At 50.6% G+C, this 19,915-nt stretch overlaps 1 protein-coding gene across 3 annotated transcripts in view; it reads left to right on the top strand.

Annotated features, from left to right (window-relative positions):
• Nucleotides 1-19,915, top strand: part of CPEB1 (cytoplasmic polyadenylation element binding protein 1) — a 38,689-nt gene that overhangs the window by 7,499 nt on the left and 11,275 nt on the right. For all 3 annotated transcript variants that reach the window (XM_056499398.1, XM_056499399.1, XM_056499400.1), the window contains exon 3: nucleotides 7,569-7,757. In XM_056499398.1, the coding sequence (XP_056355373.1) occupies nucleotides 7,569-7,757 (189 nt within the window). The remainder of the gene's footprint in view (nucleotides 1-7,568; nucleotides 7,758-19,915) is intronic.

The following is a 19,915-nucleotide window of genomic DNA, read 5'->3' as shown; positions in this document are numbered from 1 at the left end:
GATGGGGGTGTTTGCCTGGTGCTGAAGTAGAACTTTTTACTAACCTGCTGCTTGCAAACTCTGCCTGTTCTATTGCTTACTCTGGTTTTTCCTAGGAGCATCTGGACCAGGGTGTCTTGCTGGTGATGCCTTGTCTGAAAACTCTTGAGTTTCCCAGTGGTGTTAAAGTGCTTGTTTCAGGTGATCAGTAAGTCCTGTGGAAGTCTTCATAGGGCAAGTACAGTGGCACTTGTGTGTAAAAAAGAGCACCTTCCTCTAGCAAATGTTAATTTTGCTGCAGGGTAACTAAAGTTGTGTTTTGGGGACACCCCAAGCAGCTTTTTTTTCCTGCTCTGGCAGCTGAAGACCAGTCTCACCAGCTGGGGACCAGGATGGGGGCCTTGCTCAGCAGTAGTTACCCAGACAGGAGGGTTTCAGCTTGTGCCAAATTCCTTGTATAGTGGCATAAGTGCTTATAGTGTCGTGAGGAAAGAATTCCTCGCTTCCCAAAGGATACTGGGCCCTGCTGAGGGGGGCTGCCTTGGGCTAATGGAAATGTGAAGGTACTGATAAAAGAACAACCTGGGCCAGCAGTTATCAGCTGTAAATTCATGGATGAGTCAGCATCTGCCAGAGTGTCCTCAGCTCACAGTTATTGGTCTCCCTGCAGTCCCAGCCTTCTTTCCTAAACGATGGAGCTGGAACCTCTGGGCAGGTAAGGAGGGCCTGAATGTGGCAGCTCTGCAAGCTTTGTCCTGTCTTTACAGCTGAAAAGTGCAGGAGCTGCTCTTAATGTTTGATAGATAGCTAATTAGAGTTTTCTCCGTGGAAAAGCTAGCAGCACCAGCAAGGATGTGAATCCTGGGGCATCTGTGATCTATAAATGGGGCAGTTACTTTGGCACCTGGACCCTGGCCTGGGTTGTGTAGAAATTCACACCTGATGGCTGTAAGGCTGAGCAGTTGATTGCTGAAATTCAGAATATAGTGCAGGTGCCTGGGCAGGTGGTTGGGCCTGGAACGGGGTGTTGGAGCGATTTGCCTTGCCCTTGAGTGAATTCTGGGTAGGTGACCAATGGAGCAGAGATCCTTCATCTCAGGTGATGTTTTGACATTGCTCTAAGTCACTTCTGAATATAATTCTTGAGTCAGTGGTGCTTTTCCTTTGTGCAGAGCAACTGTAGTTAGACTAGATTATCATGAAACTCCTTGCTTGGGCAGGCTTAATGACTCTTGAGATCCACCAGGAATGTTGTAGCTATAACAGGTGAAAAGACTGTCTTTTTACAGCTTAAACTCTTTTAATGGCAGAGCTTGGGAAAGACTTTATTCCAGCAGTAAATGCTTGGACTTTAATCTATTTGTGGTTCCTCAAGCTTTTCAGTTGTCATCTTCGTGTCAAAATAAATTTATCCTGGCTTGGACTTTTGTTGAAGAAGCCCCTTTGAGCCTTAAGAGGATTACACGTGGTGGAGAGGAGATGGCAGAAGTTCATGACCTTTCACTAATGCTATTGGGGAAGACACGTGTGGAGACACTTTACTGGGCTGACAGTGAGGCCATGCTGGGATCAGTGCAGCAGCAGCCTGAGCAATGTGAGAGGACAGGCTGATTCAGCACTCCTGGATCCATGCAGAGTGTTATCCTGTTCAGGGCAGAGCTGGGACTGCTGCTGCAGGTTCAGCTTGTCACAGCTAAAGCTGGATCTGTGTAGAGATCAGCTTGCAGCTGATGATAATCCATGGTGAGCTTCACTGCCTTGTCAAAGCCAGCTGTGTTGGGATGCACAGGTGACCACCCTCCCTTAGGTTTGTGGCTAGCTGCCCCAGGCTCAGGGTGCTCTCCCAAACTGTGGGGTGCAGTGGTGTGGGGAGAGCTGTCATTGTAGAACCTGTCTGGTGGCTTCTGGGGCAGGGTCATGGTGCTCCAGAACTACAGCCTGTCTGGCTGCCTCAGTCTTCTCTGGAGGAAGGCAGAACCTCCTCAGTGTGGGCCTTAACCTTTAGTAGCTTTTTGTGTGGTGCTGGAGATGGGAGAGGCAGTGTGGCCTTGACAGAGGCAGGAATCTGCATCTCCTGACAGTGCTGCTGGAGCAGCTGCCTGTCCTTGAGCAGCTGCTGTGCAAGGAATGTAGTTTTAAAGCTGTTGCATATGTTTATCACTTTTCTGAATAAGAACGTGATCGAGGCCAGGTTCTCAACTGGCTGGTGGTTTGTTTGCCAGGATTTAAAGCTGGGCCTTGCTCGTTTGAAGGTGCTGCTACCTATACCAGCTTTTGAAACCGCAGGCACAACTTCCAGCTTTAGTAGAACTGGGAGTAAAGCTCTGATGGGAGCTTTTGCATGCCTGTTGCTGGTTTCAGCTGAAGGCTGTGCCTTTAAAAGGAACTTTAAGGATGTGTGGGTACCCCAAGTGTCCCAGCAACATTGATCTGTCATTAAGCTCTGCTCATTTAACAGCAACAAAGCAGCCATTATTTTGCTCTAACTTGGCAGTCCCGTTGTGTGAAGGAATGGGAGATGCCTATATTACTTCCTTTGGATGTGAGAGGCTTCAGGTGCCAAGTTCAGTGTGTAAATGCTGTTAGTTGTGGTCCATCAGGCTTTAATGACTCAGTGGTGGCTTTATTTAAGGAAAACTGAAGGACAAATGCATACCCAGACTAGCTGATGACTAAATCGGCTTCCTGTTTGCTCTTAACTGCAGTCAATTGCAGTTAACAACCTATCACTTGTTTAGCCGTCCAAAAAGTGTCTCTGATAATTGTAATGTGAATTCTTCTGCTCTTCCTTCCTTGCAGCCCCAGGTAGCACTGGATGCAGCTGACCTGATACACATGGTCTGGAATCAGGGAACAAAATGCTGTAGGATGCAGAGGCTCAAAAGGTAGCTCTGCTTACCTGGAGGTACTGAGGCAGAGTGAGACTGTTAGCAGGAGCTCGCCTGAAGGTGGCAGAGCCATTCTGCCTGCCCCACAGTAATACTGGATGCCACATGCATATCCAGAGTAGGGAAGTTCCACACCTGTGCCCCAGAAAAAGCACACTTACTTCCCTTGTTCTTATTGCCCTTTGAAGTGTCACATTGACAGGTCTTTGCCTACACAAGCATGATGCTTCTGTCCACTGGAGTAGTTGGGTTTTGTATTGGATATACAGATGGAAAAGCAGGTCAGTGTTCTGTGGAACAGGGACTTGGCCAAAGGTGTTGTGTTCTTCTGTGGTTACAGACTGGTAGTGTTCCCAAAGATGCAGCAGTTTTCTGATGTGTACTGAGCTCTGCCACTCAGGTTTTGGTGCTGTAATTCTGTGGCAGCCTCTGTTACTCTTGGAAGAGGGAGAGGTAGAGCAGCAAGACTGTTGCAGCGCCTCTTTCTTGGTTTCTGAAGTAGCTGCTTGCCAGCTGCTCAAGTGTTTGTGGCTATGGAATAAGGCAGACTCCTTCATCTGGCTGTAGAACAGATCATGCAGCAGCAAATGTCTCCACTTCAGGAACTTTTCAGATTAGAGGGGAGATGCTTAGCTGTGTTTCAGAAAAACCTCTTGTAACTAGTCGGTTTTTGCTGAACAAGTGCTTTTCTAAGTCCCTAATGACCTCCACTGCACTTTAGGAATATATTTGGCTCATCTGAAAGCTTTCACTTGGCTATCTGTTTGTCTTGTGTGCAGAAGGCACTTGAGAGGCTTAATTTTCAGGGATGCAATTCCCATCCTTTACAATGGGAGGTGCAGAGAAGTGTGACAAGCAAAGGAATGTTGCTGCTGGCTGTTGCCTTCCTGTTTGTCATCTGAAGGCTGCTTCCTCTGCCTCTGGCTTCTCTAGATTTGGTTTGGAACTTCAGCCTTGGTCAGAGCTCTGATCCATGGTGTGAATCTGGTTTTGTCTCTGAACAGAGCTCATAACTGAGCTGGGCTTATTATGCTGCTGCTGTTAATGCTTGGGGCCCACATTCAAGGAGAGGCTTCATCTGTATTCAGGCTCTGGTGGAAACCAGCATGTGGGAGCAAAGAGAGCTGTACTGGCTGTGGAGGTGGTAGGAATGGGATCTGACTTGGTTTGTGTTTGCATCACCATTCTGAGAAAACAGAGAAATTGTTTGCTGGATTGTTAGCTGGCCTTCCCAGATCTGGAAGGCTCAAATATCTGAACACCTTTGTGCTGGGTTGTAGCACCACCTTTCCAGACTGATGGCACAGAGATGCTGCTGCTGTGGGTTGGGAACTGAATCATGCTCCCTTAATCCACAACCTGCTTGTGGATCACAGCTTCTGCTGCCGTGCCTTGTAGATCCTTCCAAAGCAGGCTTAGGCTGTAATTTCCTAAATATTTTCTTGTTTGAAGTGCCTGGTTGGTGCAGCCATGCTGCATACCAGATCAGGGGAGCAAACCAGGCTTAAAGCTAACTCCCTGTGGCTTTGTCTTAACCAGATGAGCTCCCCAGCCCAGCTTCCTGTGTGGAAACTAACCTGCCTAAAGTGGTGTGAGTGGGGAGGATGGGCTGGGGACAGGAACAGCTGTCCTTGCCTGCAGGTGAGAGGTCAGCTTTGGAGAGCCTTACCTTTGGAATGTCTTAAATCCAGGGCTCACAGTTAGTCTGGAAAATGCAGCTTTCCATGAGGACAGTGATGTGGGAAGCTGTCTAGCCTGTGCTGTGGCTTGGCTACAGGGATTTCCTGGACAGGCAGGAGGGAGTTGCCCAGGAGAGACACTTGCTCCAAGGCCAGCAAGGGAGTGTTTTGTTAAGTACTTTGTTCTCATCATGCTGTTGAAATCAAACCCAACAGGCTTGGGAGGCAGGAGCTCAGTCTCTCCCAGACTCTCGGGCACAAGCCCAGTGCAGTGCCGTTCCCTCTGCCAGGATGGTTGGCTTCCAGTGGCAACTCCAGGGAAAAATCCAGGTTGGAAGGGCTTGTGTTGGTGGTTGGTGCTTGGAAAAATATGCAGTAAAGCATTTAGGTTGGGCTGTGTCAGGTTGCAAAGTGAAGTTATTTAGTGTTTGGTAGACATTTAGTTATGAATAACTTGAAGTTATGACTCTTTAGACAGAATTTTTGTCAGAAATGTAATTCTTCCTCCTCTGGTATCTGATTGGTTTTTTTTCTGCCTACAACAACTGATTGCTTTGTAACAAATCTCCAGACACTTGACTTTTAAAAATAACTAGTCCAGAAGTCTATTTGAGTTCTTTTTGTTTTTCTTTTTAGTTGGTGTTTTGCCTGGATGACCTGTATCTCTTTCAGCCTGGCTTGGGAGTATTAAAGGGGAAGCAGCTTGGGCTGGCTGTTGGCTTCTGATGGGAAAAGGTCTAATTAAAAACTGCTGGTTATCTGAGTGGATTCTCCTCTGTGCTTCCACAGTTAGAACTGTAACTGGATTGCAGGGAGTTTTTTAATGTGGATTGAAGTCAGAGGGAATTCTGGATGACTTCCTTGAATCTAATTTGGTTCAATTAAACAAGACAGTTTATTTCCTGAAAAATGTGGATAGTGAGGGAAAACATGGCTGGATGCTGTGGAGTGAGTGCTTCCTGTCACAGATAAATTTGTTCCCTATTTTCCTTATTTCTTCAGTTGTGGGTTTCATCCAAGTTGTTGGTATTCAAGTTGTGCTGTGTGTTACTACTGTGTCCATGTTTCCCAAAAGATGAAGCTTGGTGGGAATTAGTTTTTTTGAGAGCTAGCAAGATCCCTGGTCCCCAAAGGGAATGGAGTATCCTGCTACCAGGGATCTGTGCAGAACATTTGTGCGTTTTCATAAAGACAGGAATGTTACATATTCATATGGACAAGTTATGGTTGCTGTGGGAACTGAGTTGGCTGAGCACTGTGTCTTGATCCTCTCCTTCCTATGTTAGAGATGTCCAAAACAAGCAATCAAAAAAACTATCTGGGAAGAATTGATGCAGTGAAGTACTATGCTGGAGATGCAGTGTGACACTGTCAGAGGAATAGATGCTGTTACAGGTGCTTGGTAGTAATGTGACTGAATTGGCACTACAGCTCATACTAGTACTACTAGGAGTAGGAGACACACTGGTGGATGCTAACCTGGTGGAATGATGTGGAGGAGGCTGCAGCTGGGAGGGGGAAAGTGGCATGTTGCCAGCAGGTTATGTGGTTTTAAATTCTCTAATCATGCTGCAGTGCCTCAGTTCTCTCACTGGGGTCTGGGAATGCTGGTGCTCCCAAATTGCCATGGGATGAAGGCAAGGGTCCAGCCTCTGGCAGCAGTGACCTGTGTCACACGTAGGTTACCCAGCTGCCATCAGCCTTTGCTTGTGGGCATCCGAGTGGCCTGGGATGTGCATGTGGAAAAGGAGGCCGGGAACGCTGTCGGGCAGTCTGGGATGGCTGGGGCTGCACGTGAGAGGTAATGTGACAGGCTGGAGTGACTGCAGCGCCTGCGGAAGAGCTGGGAGCAGTGTGTGGAGCGAGGTGTACATCTGATGGCACAGTGGGAGGCTGTGGGGGCAGGGGGAGGAGGAGGAGACAGCTGCTGCTGCTTGGGAGTTGGCTTATAAATGCCCTCTGACTCAGATTTTTGGTTAGCACAGCTGAGCATCTTGTGGTTTCACCAGCCCCCAGATCCCTGCGTTAAACTGGAATTCTCAGACTATGAACCTGCTGTGTTTCCTTAGGCTGTTGGCAAGGGCTTAAACTAGAGAATCCGCATCTCCAGTCCTGTAGGCTTGTGAACACCCTGCAGGGGAGGGGAGGGCTGGGAAAGGGGGGACCGGGCGGGCGAAAGGTAAACAGGCCATGAAAAATTCCTGATGTGAAATGGGTCTGCTCAGTCCTTTTCCTCCTGTACCAGCGGGTTGTGCCTGCTCAGGCTGGACCAGGGATAATGGGCTGCTCTCTGGGTAGTGGGGGTTGAAGGTTATCCTTGTTACTCAGGGGTAAACAATGCCGAGTCAGTGAGGCACAGTGGCCAGGCTCAACCAAACAGATTATGCCAGCAGAATTGCGAAGCTTTGCATCGGCTCTGAATTGGAGCCAGCAGCTGGAAGCTGGCCAGGACTAAAGTGTTTTTGGGTTTTGTGGGTGGAGGGAGGCGGGGACAGGAGAGCTGGGTAGCACTAAAACTAACTGTGCTCTGTTGCTGCTGCTCTCGTCGTTGCTGGGGGGATTGCTGCCTCCAGCCTGGTGTCTGCTGTGCCGACGAGCCCTGCTTTGTGCTGCCTGCCTCCCCTTATTTACTGGAACTGCTCCTCTTCCTTCCTGCTACCGTCTTGTCTGTCAGGGGAAATCTTATCCTTTCTTTTTACCTTTATTTTGTAAGAGCTGATGCAGTTCTCTTGCATGGCTGAGTGACGTCACTGTCAGCACAGTAAGCATCAGCAGCCTGGTCACATGCTGACCCAGTCAGTAATGCAGACGGGATAGGAAGGTGGAGGGGCTGAGGGGGGTGGGGGGCTGGATTCTGGACATATGGTAGCCCTCCCTTTTGGGGTGCAACTGCTGGTTGCAGGAGCTGTGGCTTCAGAGCGACGCGAAACCTGGCTTGGGGCTTAATGCTTTGGAAAACTGCTTTAGAAAGAAAAAAGCAGCCCTGAACTCTCAAGCTTCTGTTTGTTCTCCATCCGAGCAGACATCCAGGACTCTGAAGAAGCAGTGGCAAGCAGGATGCTCTTCCCTACATCCACTCAAGAGTCTTCCCGTGGCCTCCCAGACACCAACGATCTGTGCCTTGGCCTGCAGTCTCTCAACCTGACAGGGTGGGACAGACCCTGGAGCACCCAGGACACTGACACTGCAGCACAAACCAGCACGCAGTCCGGTGAGTCTGCTGACACATGCAGCAACAGTTGTTGGATTCTGTGTGTGGTTTTGGCTGGTTTCAAGCTAATGTGGAGCGATGTGCTTGTGTAACAGGGCGCTGGCGGCGGCTAATGGGGGCTTCTCGAGCTGAGGTGCTTGTGTAATGTGACAGCTGAGTTGGGGAGGCTGTGGCTGCCTTGTGCCACAGCCCCCTCTGCTCTGCTGTCAGCTCACTGCAGATGAGAAGTGCCCGGGGTTGTTTTGCTCAGAGCTGTAATGCTGCTGGAGGAATAACCTCACCAGGAGAGGAGAAATCCTCTGGCTGTGTTTGGAGGGAGTGGGTGGGGGGGTGTGGTGTTAGGAGGCTGAACACGCTGGGTAGGAGTGAGACTGAACTTCACTCCAGCAGCCTGAGGAAATCCCTGGTGGCAGGGAGCTCTGCAGGTGGAGGGGGGTGCGATATGCTTGCAGAGGGCCCCCCTGTGCCTAATTGCCAAAGTCCTTGCAGCCTCAGTTGCCCAGCTCTACTGTGGGGTGTGGTACAACCAGCACCTAACAACTTCAGCCAGGAGCTCCTCAGCTGGGTGGGAGACTTGGAGGGATGCTTCTCCACTCTCAGGCTCAACTAGAAATAGCAGGCTGTGCCTGGCAGTGGGCTGCAGGAGATGCTGTGGAATGGCTTCTTGTTTTAACTCTTCTGGTCCAGCACAAATGTACGTGATGGGCAGGGTGTGGGCTTGCAGCCACACGCTGCTGGCTGGTGTGCCCTTCCCCCTTGATCCTCTTCAGTCTGCTTTTGCAGCTGGGATCAGCTGGAGGATTCCAGGGATGCTGGGTGCCTCCCCTGGAGTGATGTAGGGTCCAGTTAACTGAGACACCAGCCTTCCATGTAAATTCCCAGGAGAAAGGAGTGCTGCATGCACAAACTTAATGCATTCTCTCAGCTTGGTGTTGGAGCAGAGGGGTAAAACAGTGATGAGTTTGCTTGCTAGCCTTTGAGGCGTGTAAAAACCAGTTTCACAAACAGTGTGTTCGTTCAAGTATCAGTCTGTGGAAAGATCTAGTGCTTTGGCAGAGTTTGTACAAGTACAGCCTGGTTGCTACAGAAACTCATCCCTTTATAGCAGCATGCTCCTGCTTTGTTAAAAGGGGAGTGCATTGGTGCACAGACTTGGGTGACACAGAGGCCCCAGGCATGGAGTTGGTGCTGACAGGAGTATAGATAGCTTCTTGGGTGGGGGAGCTGGGCAGTGGGGTTTTTGCCTGTGTAGATGTTTGGTGGGGCAAGGGGGCTGTCCTTAAGCATAGGAAGAGCTTCTGGGACACAGCCCGGAATTGCTGCATGAGTTGTAAAACAGGAAAAAAAAAAGTGATAGTGGGGTAGCAGAATTTGAACAGCTGTATTGGCACAGCTCATTTGAGTTTCTGCATTTAATTTTTGACAAGACTTGGCGTGTGGGGCCTGGCATGGGCACTTGAGGTCTGCCTGCAGCCCAGCTGCGGTAGCTTTATTAAGCCTTGCTCTGCTTCAGTGAGCAAACCTCCACATGGTCCTGTGGGCTTCCCCTAATGAACCAGGGAATACCACACACTACTGCCTATACTTTCATTGCCAGCTGAGACTTTGAAGGAGGAAGGAGAACCAAGTTGTTAGTGTACAGTGGGCCAGCCAGGTGCCTCAGAGCTCTGCTCTGAGCCCCCTCGGGCTGTTGGCAGACTGGAGGCCTGCTGTTACCTCTGTCACAGGTTCTTTAATGGATGAAGAGCACGCTTGGAGCAGGTGACATTCCCTGGAGTGACCCTGGCGGTGGGCTCAGTGCACACAGCACTGCAGAGTGAGGCTGTCACACATGAAGGCAGCCACTCGGTGCAGATGTCCCAGCTCCACCTGCTCCTCTGTAGCCATCTCCAGAGCTCTGTTGGCCAGCTTCCTGCCAGCCTGCCTTGGCAGAGGTGTGGATGTCTCCGCAGTGCTCCGGCAGGCAGATGAGCAGTGTGCTGGCACGAGCCCGGTCGGGCTCTGCGCCTCGCTGCTTGGCTGGTGGGGCTGGCATGGCCGTGCTGCTGGTGGGAGATCACTGCTAAGGGGGTGGATGGGTGCTGGCTTCAGGGGAGGTTGAGTTGGAGAGGATTTGAATGTGCTCTGGTGACCTCCCTGCTCACAGAGTGTCTCTAGTGTCAGGTGCCCCCACTGACTGCAGTGCTTTGTGCTGGAGCTCCTGCCTGCCGCAGAGGCCCGGGCAGAGCTGCGGGAAGGATCTTGCCTCGGGCACATCCCTGGGCTCTGATCTGTGCCCACTGGGTGGTTGTGGCAAGTGTGGTAACAGCTGGTGGAAGATGGCACCCAGTGCTATCTGCAGAGGCCTATTTCTTCACTTCTGACTGGTGTTCCCATTAGTTTGCAGAGAGGGGGTGGCTGGGCTGTGAGACCTGCCCAAGTGCAGCTGTACTGTTGGTACAGAGCAGCCTCTGGCCTGCAGAGGGTCCCAGGCTAGGGCTGTTGTCATCTTGAGACAATGTTCTCCTTCTCACTCCCTCCCACCCTTTGCAGGCGAGCAGCAGCTGGGCCAGGGGTGCTTCATGGCCTGGGCTGCTGCTCTCCTGCTCTGAGAGCTGTGGGGATGGTGTATGTGCTGGCTGGGAGGTGAAAGGCTGATCCTGTGCACAGTTTTGTATTGCTTCAGCCACCCACACCTCCCATCTCTGTGGGGCCTTAGCCCTTCCTCAGGGCCCTGGAGGAGTGGCAGGGGAGCTGTTGTAGCTCAGGAGTGTTTTCTGATCACTCTTGGTGGCAGAGAAGTGTCCTGTGTCTGAAAGCTGTGTGGGTCTAAGGAGCTGGCAGGTGCTGGTGCTTCCTGGTGGCCTGTCCATGCTGTGATGGGAAGGAGAGGATATCAGGAGATGCTGCTGTGTGTGAGTGCTGCCGAGGCCTGGCAGGCTGCAGCTGGCCCAGCTCTGGGGCTGGGCTCTCCATCGGGGTGTCTTGCAGGCAGGTGAGGCTGCGGCAGCGCTGGGCTGTGGCCGGGCATGGGGGAGGGCTGGCACTGCCAGGCAAAGCTGTGTGCCACTGGCAGGCGAGCGTTTGGAAGGTTCCAGCAGTGACTCAGCTGTGTGGACCCACAGAGAGGTGGCTGGAAGGGTGGAAATGCAACAAAATAGCTAACAATCAGTCTAAAAATATTGCTGATGTGGTCCCCTGCAGTGCTGTGCTTGAGTACTGATGAGCTGGGACCTCTTCTCCTCTGCCTAGCCCCTGCCAGCAGGGAGCTTCCTCAGCTTGGGACGGACCTTGGGCTGCAAAGCCTCTGGTGTCACCTTGTGCTCCCGGGGTGTTGTCACCACGCTGCCTTGGTGCAGTAGGAGCAGATGCCTGCTGATGCAAAGTGGGAGAACAGTGGGGCTGTTGTTTATGCCTCAATCCTACCTACATCCCCTGTTCCCAAAGGGCCACCAAGCCCCTTGCACACAGACACAGGGTTATTTGTGAGTTTTCCTTCTGCACCTGGCTGGTAATGCACAGAGGGCGTGTGCTGAGCTCTGAGGAGCGTGCCAGAGGCACTGCTGGTGCCTGGAGAGCCTCTCTGGAGGCAGTGCCTGCTGCAGGCTTGAGCTGCTGGCACTTCCTGGCTGTAGGATTGAACTGCTGTCTCACAGCAGGCAGTGTCTCAAACCCTCTGCTGCCACTAGATCTGTCAGGCTAGAAATACTTTAGCAAGTCCCAGCAACCTGCTCTGTGACCTGGAGAGGAACTTGTGCAGGAAACTGGCCTTTAACACTTCCAGTCCTGCCATTCTGTAATTCTTGAGGCAGTGTTTCTCTGCCTTTAGCCTCCCAGTAGGAGAGCACGTGTGCTGAGATATTAGAGGCAAGGAGGGGTTAAAAGGCAGTGAGGTGTGGCTGCCCTTGATGGTATCCTTTACCTTCGCTGCCCTGTTTCTCAAGGGGTACAACAAATGGGGTCTCGATCCAGTTTTTGCATGGAGAGCAGCAGTGCACAGCACATCCGTGTGCAGATTTTGGGTCTCCCTGCCTGGCTCTCAGCCTGCATGCCTGCTGCTTGGTCTGGCTGGCCTGTCCTGCCCTACATTGGGAGCTGTCCCTATGTGGGACAGCAGACTTTCCCATGGGGAAATCATCCTAAAACCAGTCTGTTAACACTAAATCTGCAATGCTAACCTAGGAGTGTTTTTAGCGGGACCAGATCTTCTGAAGAGGATGTTGGGCTCTCTAGGTGAGCCCAGCAGGTTCATCTTCCTGATGGCATCTGATGGAGCACCTTGCTGTATCCGCCTCTGTGTGATCCTAGAGCTGCTGGTGCAGCAACAGATTTTAAGTTTTCCTTGGATTTTTCTCTTGAGACTGCAGTTCCAGCCTCATCTGTGCCCTCTGCGGGGTGGCTGCTGCTGTCTCATTCTCCAGCTTGCAAGGTTGCAGCTCCTATTGCTCTGATTCTGGGGAAATGGCCCATGGTATGAAAGTGCTGCTGAATCTTCCCAGTCCTTGGCTCTTCTGCTTCCCAGAGCACAGCAACTCATTTTTGCAATAAGCTTGCTTATCTGTAGTTGCTTAAAATCTGCCAGGCTGGAGCTGTGGGCAGTCTGTTGTGCGTTGCCTGGCAGATAGTGATGCCTCAGAGCATGAATCTCTCTGAAGTCTTCAAGGCAAAACCCCGTCTGAAAGATGAAAGAAAGGACCTGTTGCACAGGAAGAATGGTTGTCGTCATGGATTCCTTTCCTTTTTTCTTGATAACAGCAGGAGGGATTCAAAAGCTGCTCCCCAAGGTCAGGCTGTTTTGAGAGTGTCCTCAAATGCTGTGTGTGGTAGAGGGCACCTGAGCCCCCAGGGGAGAGTTGCTGCTCAGCCTGGGGTGGCTGTTTATAACCACAGTGTGGCTTTCCTGGAGTTGCTTGAGTGCTTGAATGCAGAGCTTGGGGCAGAGGATTTGGGTCCTCAGTTCTCCCATCTGTTTAATTTGCTGCTTGGCCTAACCCATACTGATCTCCACAGAGCTCTCCTTAGTGCATGTCCAGGTCTCTCTTTGCTGTTTTTCCTGCTGTCTTTTGGACGAGTGGCTTCAGAACACCTAGGTGTGTCCTTAGCTCCTGTATATTCCTGCTTGGCTATGTGTAACTCCTCCTTATGCTAGAGCAAGATTTCAGAAGCTCATTCTGATGGAGAGCTCAGTGTCTGGACAGCACTAGCTTGGCATCAGAATATCCAATAATTTTTTTTTCCTGCTCTGTAATGAAAGGCGTGTGTTGGTGTGGGGGGAGAGCACTCTACCTGAGTGAGATTTACTTCCCTGTAAGCCTAAGTATGCTTAGACTCAGTGAAGGGTTCCTTTGTGCTGCTGGGATGAAGAGGGGAGGGCAGTTCCTGCTGACCTTGGACCTGTGCCTAGTTCAGGAAAATAGGTATCCAGAATTTTGGTGGTGGTCCTGAATTACATGTTTTTGGTGTCCTTTGGGGCTTTCCCAGTAGCATGGTTCTTTGGGAGCAGCTTGCTTATGTTCAGAGTGTAGTAGTGGAAGCACAGATGTGGTGGTGTTGCTTCCTCTGTGAAGGTTGTGGATGATAACAGCATAAGGGCACAAAGCTGGGAGCTGGTTTGACTCTGGGTCTCCTGTTTGGTGCTGGTATTCCAGGAGTACCTGAGACAGCCTTACTAAAAACTCGTCCCATGCCGTCCTAGTGCTTGTAGTGCTTTTCTAAGGACTTACTTGATGTGGATACTTGAAGGGCCCTTGTTCCTTGAATATGTTTACTGAGCTGCTGACACTCAGTAGGCTGATTCCTCAGTGGTTGGCTCCAGCCACCTGTGCTGGGGAGTGGGAAGCACTTAATAGCTGCACACTGCTCATGTGGCAGCTGTATTAGATCCTTAACAGAATAGAATATATATATAATAAGTAAAAAGTATCAAACCTGAGCTTGCAATTGGTTTCTAGTGGAAGTTACTCTTAATCCAACTCTTAAAGCTTATGTTTGAGCAGCTTTTCTTAAAACAGATTTATTTTTATCTGCTCTGATGTTGTAAGACAGAAGATGCAAATAGAGGAGTAACTGGAACAGGAACCCAAGCAGCATCTCTCCTTGTATCCAGCCAGAACTGAAGTGGGGCAGGGCAGCTCCAGTCCTCTGCTGAAGGCAGCTTGTGGGAGCAGGCATGTGCCACCCAAAACCCTCCCCTTGGCTTCTGTCAGGGAGGGGTGTTTGTGGCCTCTGGAGCAGCCCTGTGGCACTGTCCTGTGGTGATTTGGAGAACATTTCTCTCAGCTTACTCTGGAATTGAGCCTTAAAAGGCATGTTCCCTTCCAAGGAGAGCATTGGAGCTGCTGTTTGGTGGGTCTGAATTCATGGCAATTCATGGCTTAGTGTTTCCTGTGATTAGTGTTGAAGGTAGCAGCAGGGAGAGTGGTTTAGTGTGTGCAAGCCCTGGCCTGGAGTAGGATTCATCCCCAAAATTGCACCAGTCAAATGAGAATGAGGTTTTCCTCCAGCCTTTGCACTGCTAAGTATATAAGCAGTGGACATGACAGTTCCTTGCTGGGAAGAGCTGACCTAGAAGGCTGTGCTGCAGCTCCATCAGGAGCATGGGAGCTCTCTGGAAGAGGCCTTGAATGTATTTTTGACTCGGTGCCTTTACTGCAAACTCCACAGCATGTGCTGACATGAGTGCTTCCACATGGAACCTGGACAGGGAGCAACTTCTCAGCCTCTCCCAGTGTGCCTGTAGCACAGGCTGTGGGCCCTCTGCAGTCTCTTGGCAGACTGGGGTTTTTAGGGTAGCTCCAGTTGGAAGGGGCCTCTTGAGGTTTTCCAGTCCAGCCCTTGCTCAGAGCAGGGGTAGGAAAGCTGCTGGAGGGTGGAAGAAGTAACATAGCCCAAAGGGTCTCCAGGAAGTAATTCTGCCTTGCTGTTTACACAAAAACACCCTTTTTAGTGGTTACCTCCCATGAGCTGGCTCAGAAATTATCCCCTTCCAAATGATGCAGTGATCCTTGAGCTGTCACTGCACAGAGGCTGGGGCACTGGGAAAGGCATCTCCAGCCAGGATTGCACCTTCTATCACATCTCCAAGCTCACTCCCCCTATGCCTGGTCCCTTAGGTGCTGGCAGAACAGCTGAATCACAGGTGCTGTCTGTGCTGCTGCCAGTGCAGAGGCTGCTCTCGGGCACAGCAGCTGGTGCCACGCATTTGAGATGGCCACAAGGACATGCTGCCTCCCTCCTTGCCCCTCTGCCTGGTTTTCTCCCCAACAATGTGGAGGGGAAGGTGAAGCAAACTCCCCAAGCTGTGATGCTGAGGGGTGCAGACCTCTGGAAGGTAACTGGCAACCTGCAGGCATCACAGGTGGGGTTTGGGAGTGCTAGTCTAGCAGTGGCTTTACGTCAGCTGAAGGCCTCAGTATGATGTGTGCCATTTCCCAAAGAAAACTGAGTTTGGGACTTAAGTCTGTCACTCTTCAGTTGTTTTTCCTTCACTGCAGCCTGCAGAGGGGTCTGGCCACCCCCCTCCCCCTTCCAGACAGTCCCCCTTCTAAAGGTGGTATCCTGGCCCTGACATCCCCAAACTGTGATGCATCTGAGGATGAGTCACTCACCCTTATCACGTCAGGTAACACACAGAGCACAGTTTGCACCCTAGATGTTGCAGCAGATAATTGAGAGGAGTTTAGTACTTAAATATAGAAGTGTTTGTTCTTGAGGCTTGCAAAGCTGAAGCTTGTTGTGCAGAATTTGACCTGAATATGTTTGCTTTTAAAACTCTCTGGGACTGATACATGTTAAAACCTGCTCTATTTCAGTGTTCTGATCTTTTTAAAGACAACTGTGGTTGTGGCAGCCTGCTTAGTGAATGCAGTTACCTGGGCACTTGTAATCCTGAATTGCATTTTAGCTGTCTCTTCTGATTTTTGTGTTTACCTTGGACAGCTGTTTTCACTTCTTAGAAACACACAGGAGTAAATTTGTGCCTCAGGAAGCTGTGATCCTTGTTGTCAGCCAGGTCCTGCTCTCAGTGGCAGCAGAGGACCAGTGCTCTCAGATGTTAATACAATAATCTTCTGCTTTTTCCCAGTTATGCTGCTGTTTCCATTTTTCAGGGCAAGTGACTTACCATGTTGGTGCCAGAACCAAGAATAGACTTCAGGTGTCCTGACTCTAATTCTGTGGTTCAGCTGTGGGATCATGCTGCCTTTTTTTATTCCCCTGCCCCCTTCTTAGCAAACCAGAAATAGCTGCTGGAATATCTTCAGTTTTTCTTTGCCCCAAATGAACAGTCTATGAGGGCAGAGGTTCCTCTTTTGTAGTTCAGGAAAAAAATGGGCTGTGCTGTAGGTCCTACTTAGATGATGGTTTCTGCTGGTTTGATTACATGTGCAGTTCTGGGAAATGCTTTTCTTCAGAGCTGGTGGCTGGCTCAAGATTATTGGGCCTTCTCTGGTGGTACAGCTTGGAGAGGACTGTGTGCCTTAGACTTTGTATGACTCCTCTAATAATGGCACTGACTGTTTTTTCAGTGGAGTAATGGGAGTTTAATGAAATTTGGGGGATTAGAGCTGGGCAGATCCTCTGGATTTCAGTGTGCTGCTCAGGTGAGCTCCAGGGCTCTAAGGACACAGTTCTTCCATCTCTGGGCCTTATCCCATGGCTGCTTCACTTGGAACAAAATTTTCTTCCTCCTACTGCTCTTGCTTGTAGCTTTTCCTTGGGTTTTTTCTTGTCCTGTAAGAGTTTGGTAGACAGGGAGAATGCAGTGTCTGCCTTCTCTGTGCCAAGCAAAGCATGTCCCTGTCCTGTGTGATCCAGCCCCATATCTGCAGCTGCTGCTGGCTGTGCTTCAGTCAATGTTCCTGTGGCTGTGCAGGCTCCTTGCAGGCAGTTCCAGCTCCCACAGCTGCAGGTGAGAAAGTGCTGAAATTTAGGATTAGACTGGAATGTTGATCATTCCTTCCCTGCCATGGGATTTGAGCTACTTGGTGCTTATGTTTGAGGAGGGTCAGCTCACCCTGGCAGCTTATCTGGCTGTGTCACTGCTGAACTACAGCTGTAGGAGGTGGTCGAGGTGCCCATTTGCTTTTCAGACATGCAAGTGTTTCTCTTGCCATGGAGTTTCTCAGTGTCTGTAGGAGGTGCTGGTTTTTGGCTGACTAAAACATTCAGCTTGCTCCCACCCCACCGGGGTAGAGCTTGGCTGGGTGGTAAAAACTGCAGACAAGCTGTTTTTCTGGAATTGCAGCAGGCTATTGTTTAGGACATCAGCGCTTTTTTTAAAAACTTTACAAGCTTATTTGATGCATGACAAAAGAAAATGCACTGTATTCAGTCTCCAGGGTCTCAGTCACACTGCTTCTCTCCTCTGCTGCCCTGCCCCGAATTTATATATGGTGCTGCAGCCTCTAGGCATGGCAGGTGTCACCAAAACCTGGCTTTTCTGCCTTACTTCTCCTGGTAAAGAGCATTCCTGTTGATCTCTGTAGGGAGATGGAGGCAGAAAGGTGGGCTTCCAGCCTGTGTAGTAGTTGGGGGATGCAGGGGGAGGTCTTAACAGCTTGTCATCCTTGTGCTGACTAATCTCTGAGCAGATTAACTTTGGGAGATGGCAGTGTCCCTCTGCCTAACCTTGCTGGGGCTGCCAGCCTGCAGAGGTGACCCTCTGTTGGCCTTGCTCAGACAGGTCCTGGTCTCTCCAAAGCAGGCTTTTTCCAGCCCTGCAGTGAGTTCCAAAAGGCTGGAACACATCTCCACAGCATAACTTCCAGAAGTGCCTGTGCTGCTATGGCCAGTGTGGTGTCATCTGCCTGTGCACAGAGCCCTTGGGTGTCAGACACAGCTGGCAGCTCCAGGACTGGGCCTGGCACCCTGCTCCTGCAGCAGGGCTCCTTGGCCCATTCTCCATGTGTCTCCAGACTCAGTGGTGTGGCCAGGTGGCAAATGCTGTTCTCAGCCATGGGAGAGCTCACACAGTTCTGAGTGTGGAGAAAGAACTTGAGTGGAAGGACCTGGCATCTGCTGGATAAGAGGGATTTTTGCTCTGGGCAAGACTCAGTTTCTGGGTAGTTTAACTAAACTGATGTGCCAGGGAGTGAAGAGTGTCAGCACTGATCTCACATATGCTGTTGGCTGGATGGTCTCCTGCTGAGCTGAAGCATTTTGTCTAAAGGGCATTGTGGAGGTGGCTGAGCTTCTGCTCAGTTCTGTCCATCAGGTGTAACATCAGTGGATGCTCCATGTAAAGTGTCTGGATGTGGCACTTGGTGCTCTAATCTAGCTGGCAAGGTGGTGATTGGTCAAAGGTTGAACTCTATTATTGGAGGTTTTTTCTAACCTAAATGATCCTGTTGCTCTTAAGGTGTTATCCAAGGTAATAAACTGTCATTTGTCATCAGCTTAGTGGTTATTTTCTCTCAGAGCCCTTCTTTCCCTGAGCTGCTGGCACCAGCAATCCTGGGGGCTCATCTTTACATTCATCTTACAGAATGGGCATGGGCAAAGCTACCAGGAAGGTCTGCAAATCAAAGGGCTGTGAATTACAGTGTGCAGGGAAGAACTGTGTGCTCCAAGGTCCTGGGCAGGTGCTGGAAATTTTAAATTGTGTCTCAGTGGGTGGATGGAGTAGTGAAAGCTGGTTTTAGTGCTTGGATGGGACATCTTGCTGTTGGGACACTTTCCCAAAGCGTGCTCTGAATTGCAGCTTGTGCTGGTGGAGCAGTTTGCTTGAGATGTGGGCTCAGGGTAGCTGCTTTTTTCTGTCAAGTGTCTGGCTCAGGTATGATGGGTCTGAGAGTCTTGGGTGTGCTCCCCTGGGCCTCTTTTTGGGGCCTGGGGTGATGCAGGAATAATGGTGTATCCAAACAGTGGCTACTAGGGAAAGCTTGGCTGGGGAAGAGGAGTAGTTTGAAAAAGGCTGCTTCTCCAGGGCCTGGCCTGTGTGACCAGGCCTGGCAATGCCCTGGCTGTTCCACAGAGCTCAAACCTGCCTTTGCTGGGCTGGCATGCCCAGAGATGGAGTGGAGAGTGCTGGCTCCGTGTCAGGTGTTAGAGCTGCAGCAGTGAGTCAAAAGTCAGTGCCTAGATTCTATTAAAAGCTCCTTTTCTGCTGTCCCCTGCAGAGGAGCATGGCTGCTTGCCTTCCTTGCTGCATTGAGCAGAGGCAGGAGAAGTTCTAGAAGCTCTTAGTGTGCGAGGGGTAAATGGGAGGCATGTTAACCCCCTGAGTTAAAATTTCCCCTCTAGGTGTGAAAAATACTTCTTTGTACTCGTGTTCTTTTCTTACCCTGAGTAGTTCCACGATATTTGCTTTTTCACTTTGGGACTTTCAGGGATGTTCTTGACTCCAGGAATTGCTGATGCATCTTGCATGTGTGTTTGGAATGATTTTTACCTTACACGAGCTGCCTGCTTGGAAGTGGAGACAAAGCCAACTCCCCAGGGAGAAGCATGGCCCCAGTGCCTTGAAGGCTTTTTTTAGGGGGCAGCCTGTACTGGGCTCTTGTGCCCCATTCCTCAGGAGGGGTTTGGTGGGTTGGAGCAGGGAGTTACAGCAGGATGCCTTTGGGATGGTGCTGAGGAATAGGATCTGGGTGTCTCATGCAGGTGTTTTCTAGGCTACCTAGACCACACAGCCTGGTCACTGAGCAAGGATAAAAGAGAAAATGCTGAGTTTGGCTCTTGGCTTTTCCACCCAATGTCCCTGTGAGCAGCTGTGGGTACCAGGTGAAGCTGAGTCAGGCCTACTGGGGGGGTGTGGGGTCTCCCACAAGTTCAGTTTGTTCTGTAGAGTGTGTAATCAAGTGCTGCTGGTACAGAGCTGTCAAAGCTGCTGGACTGGATGGAATCAATCTGTGTTAACAGCAGGATGTCAGCACTTGTCCAGGACATGAGGTTAGGATCAGGGCAGTTGAAGCTAGCAGGATTTTGTGTGGTGGTAGATGCCCAGACAGTAGATCCTTCTAAAGGCCAGTAGTCCTGCCACTTCAGTGTGCTTCTACTGGCCTTACTGGTTTTGTAGCTGCTGTGGGAGCTGAGACATCATGGGAGAAATGTATATGTGGTGGCAGAGATGAGAGTGTCATAGATCAGGCAGAGCAGCTGGACCCTGTAATACCACTGAGAGCTCCCACTGAGCCCCAAACCCTTGCTGTTGCATCCTTTAAATAGAGTTCTGGCTCCAC

The sequence above is a fragment of the Oenanthe melanoleuca genome, chromosome 10, assembly GCF_029582105.1.
Source record: "Oenanthe melanoleuca isolate GR-GAL-2019-014 chromosome 10, OMel1.0, whole genome shotgun sequence".
NCBI lineage: Eukaryota > Metazoa > Chordata > Aves > Passeriformes > Muscicapidae > Oenanthe > Oenanthe melanoleuca.
The sequence above is the reverse complement of the archived record's forward strand: the minus strand, read 5'-3'. Positions and strand labels throughout refer to the sequence as shown.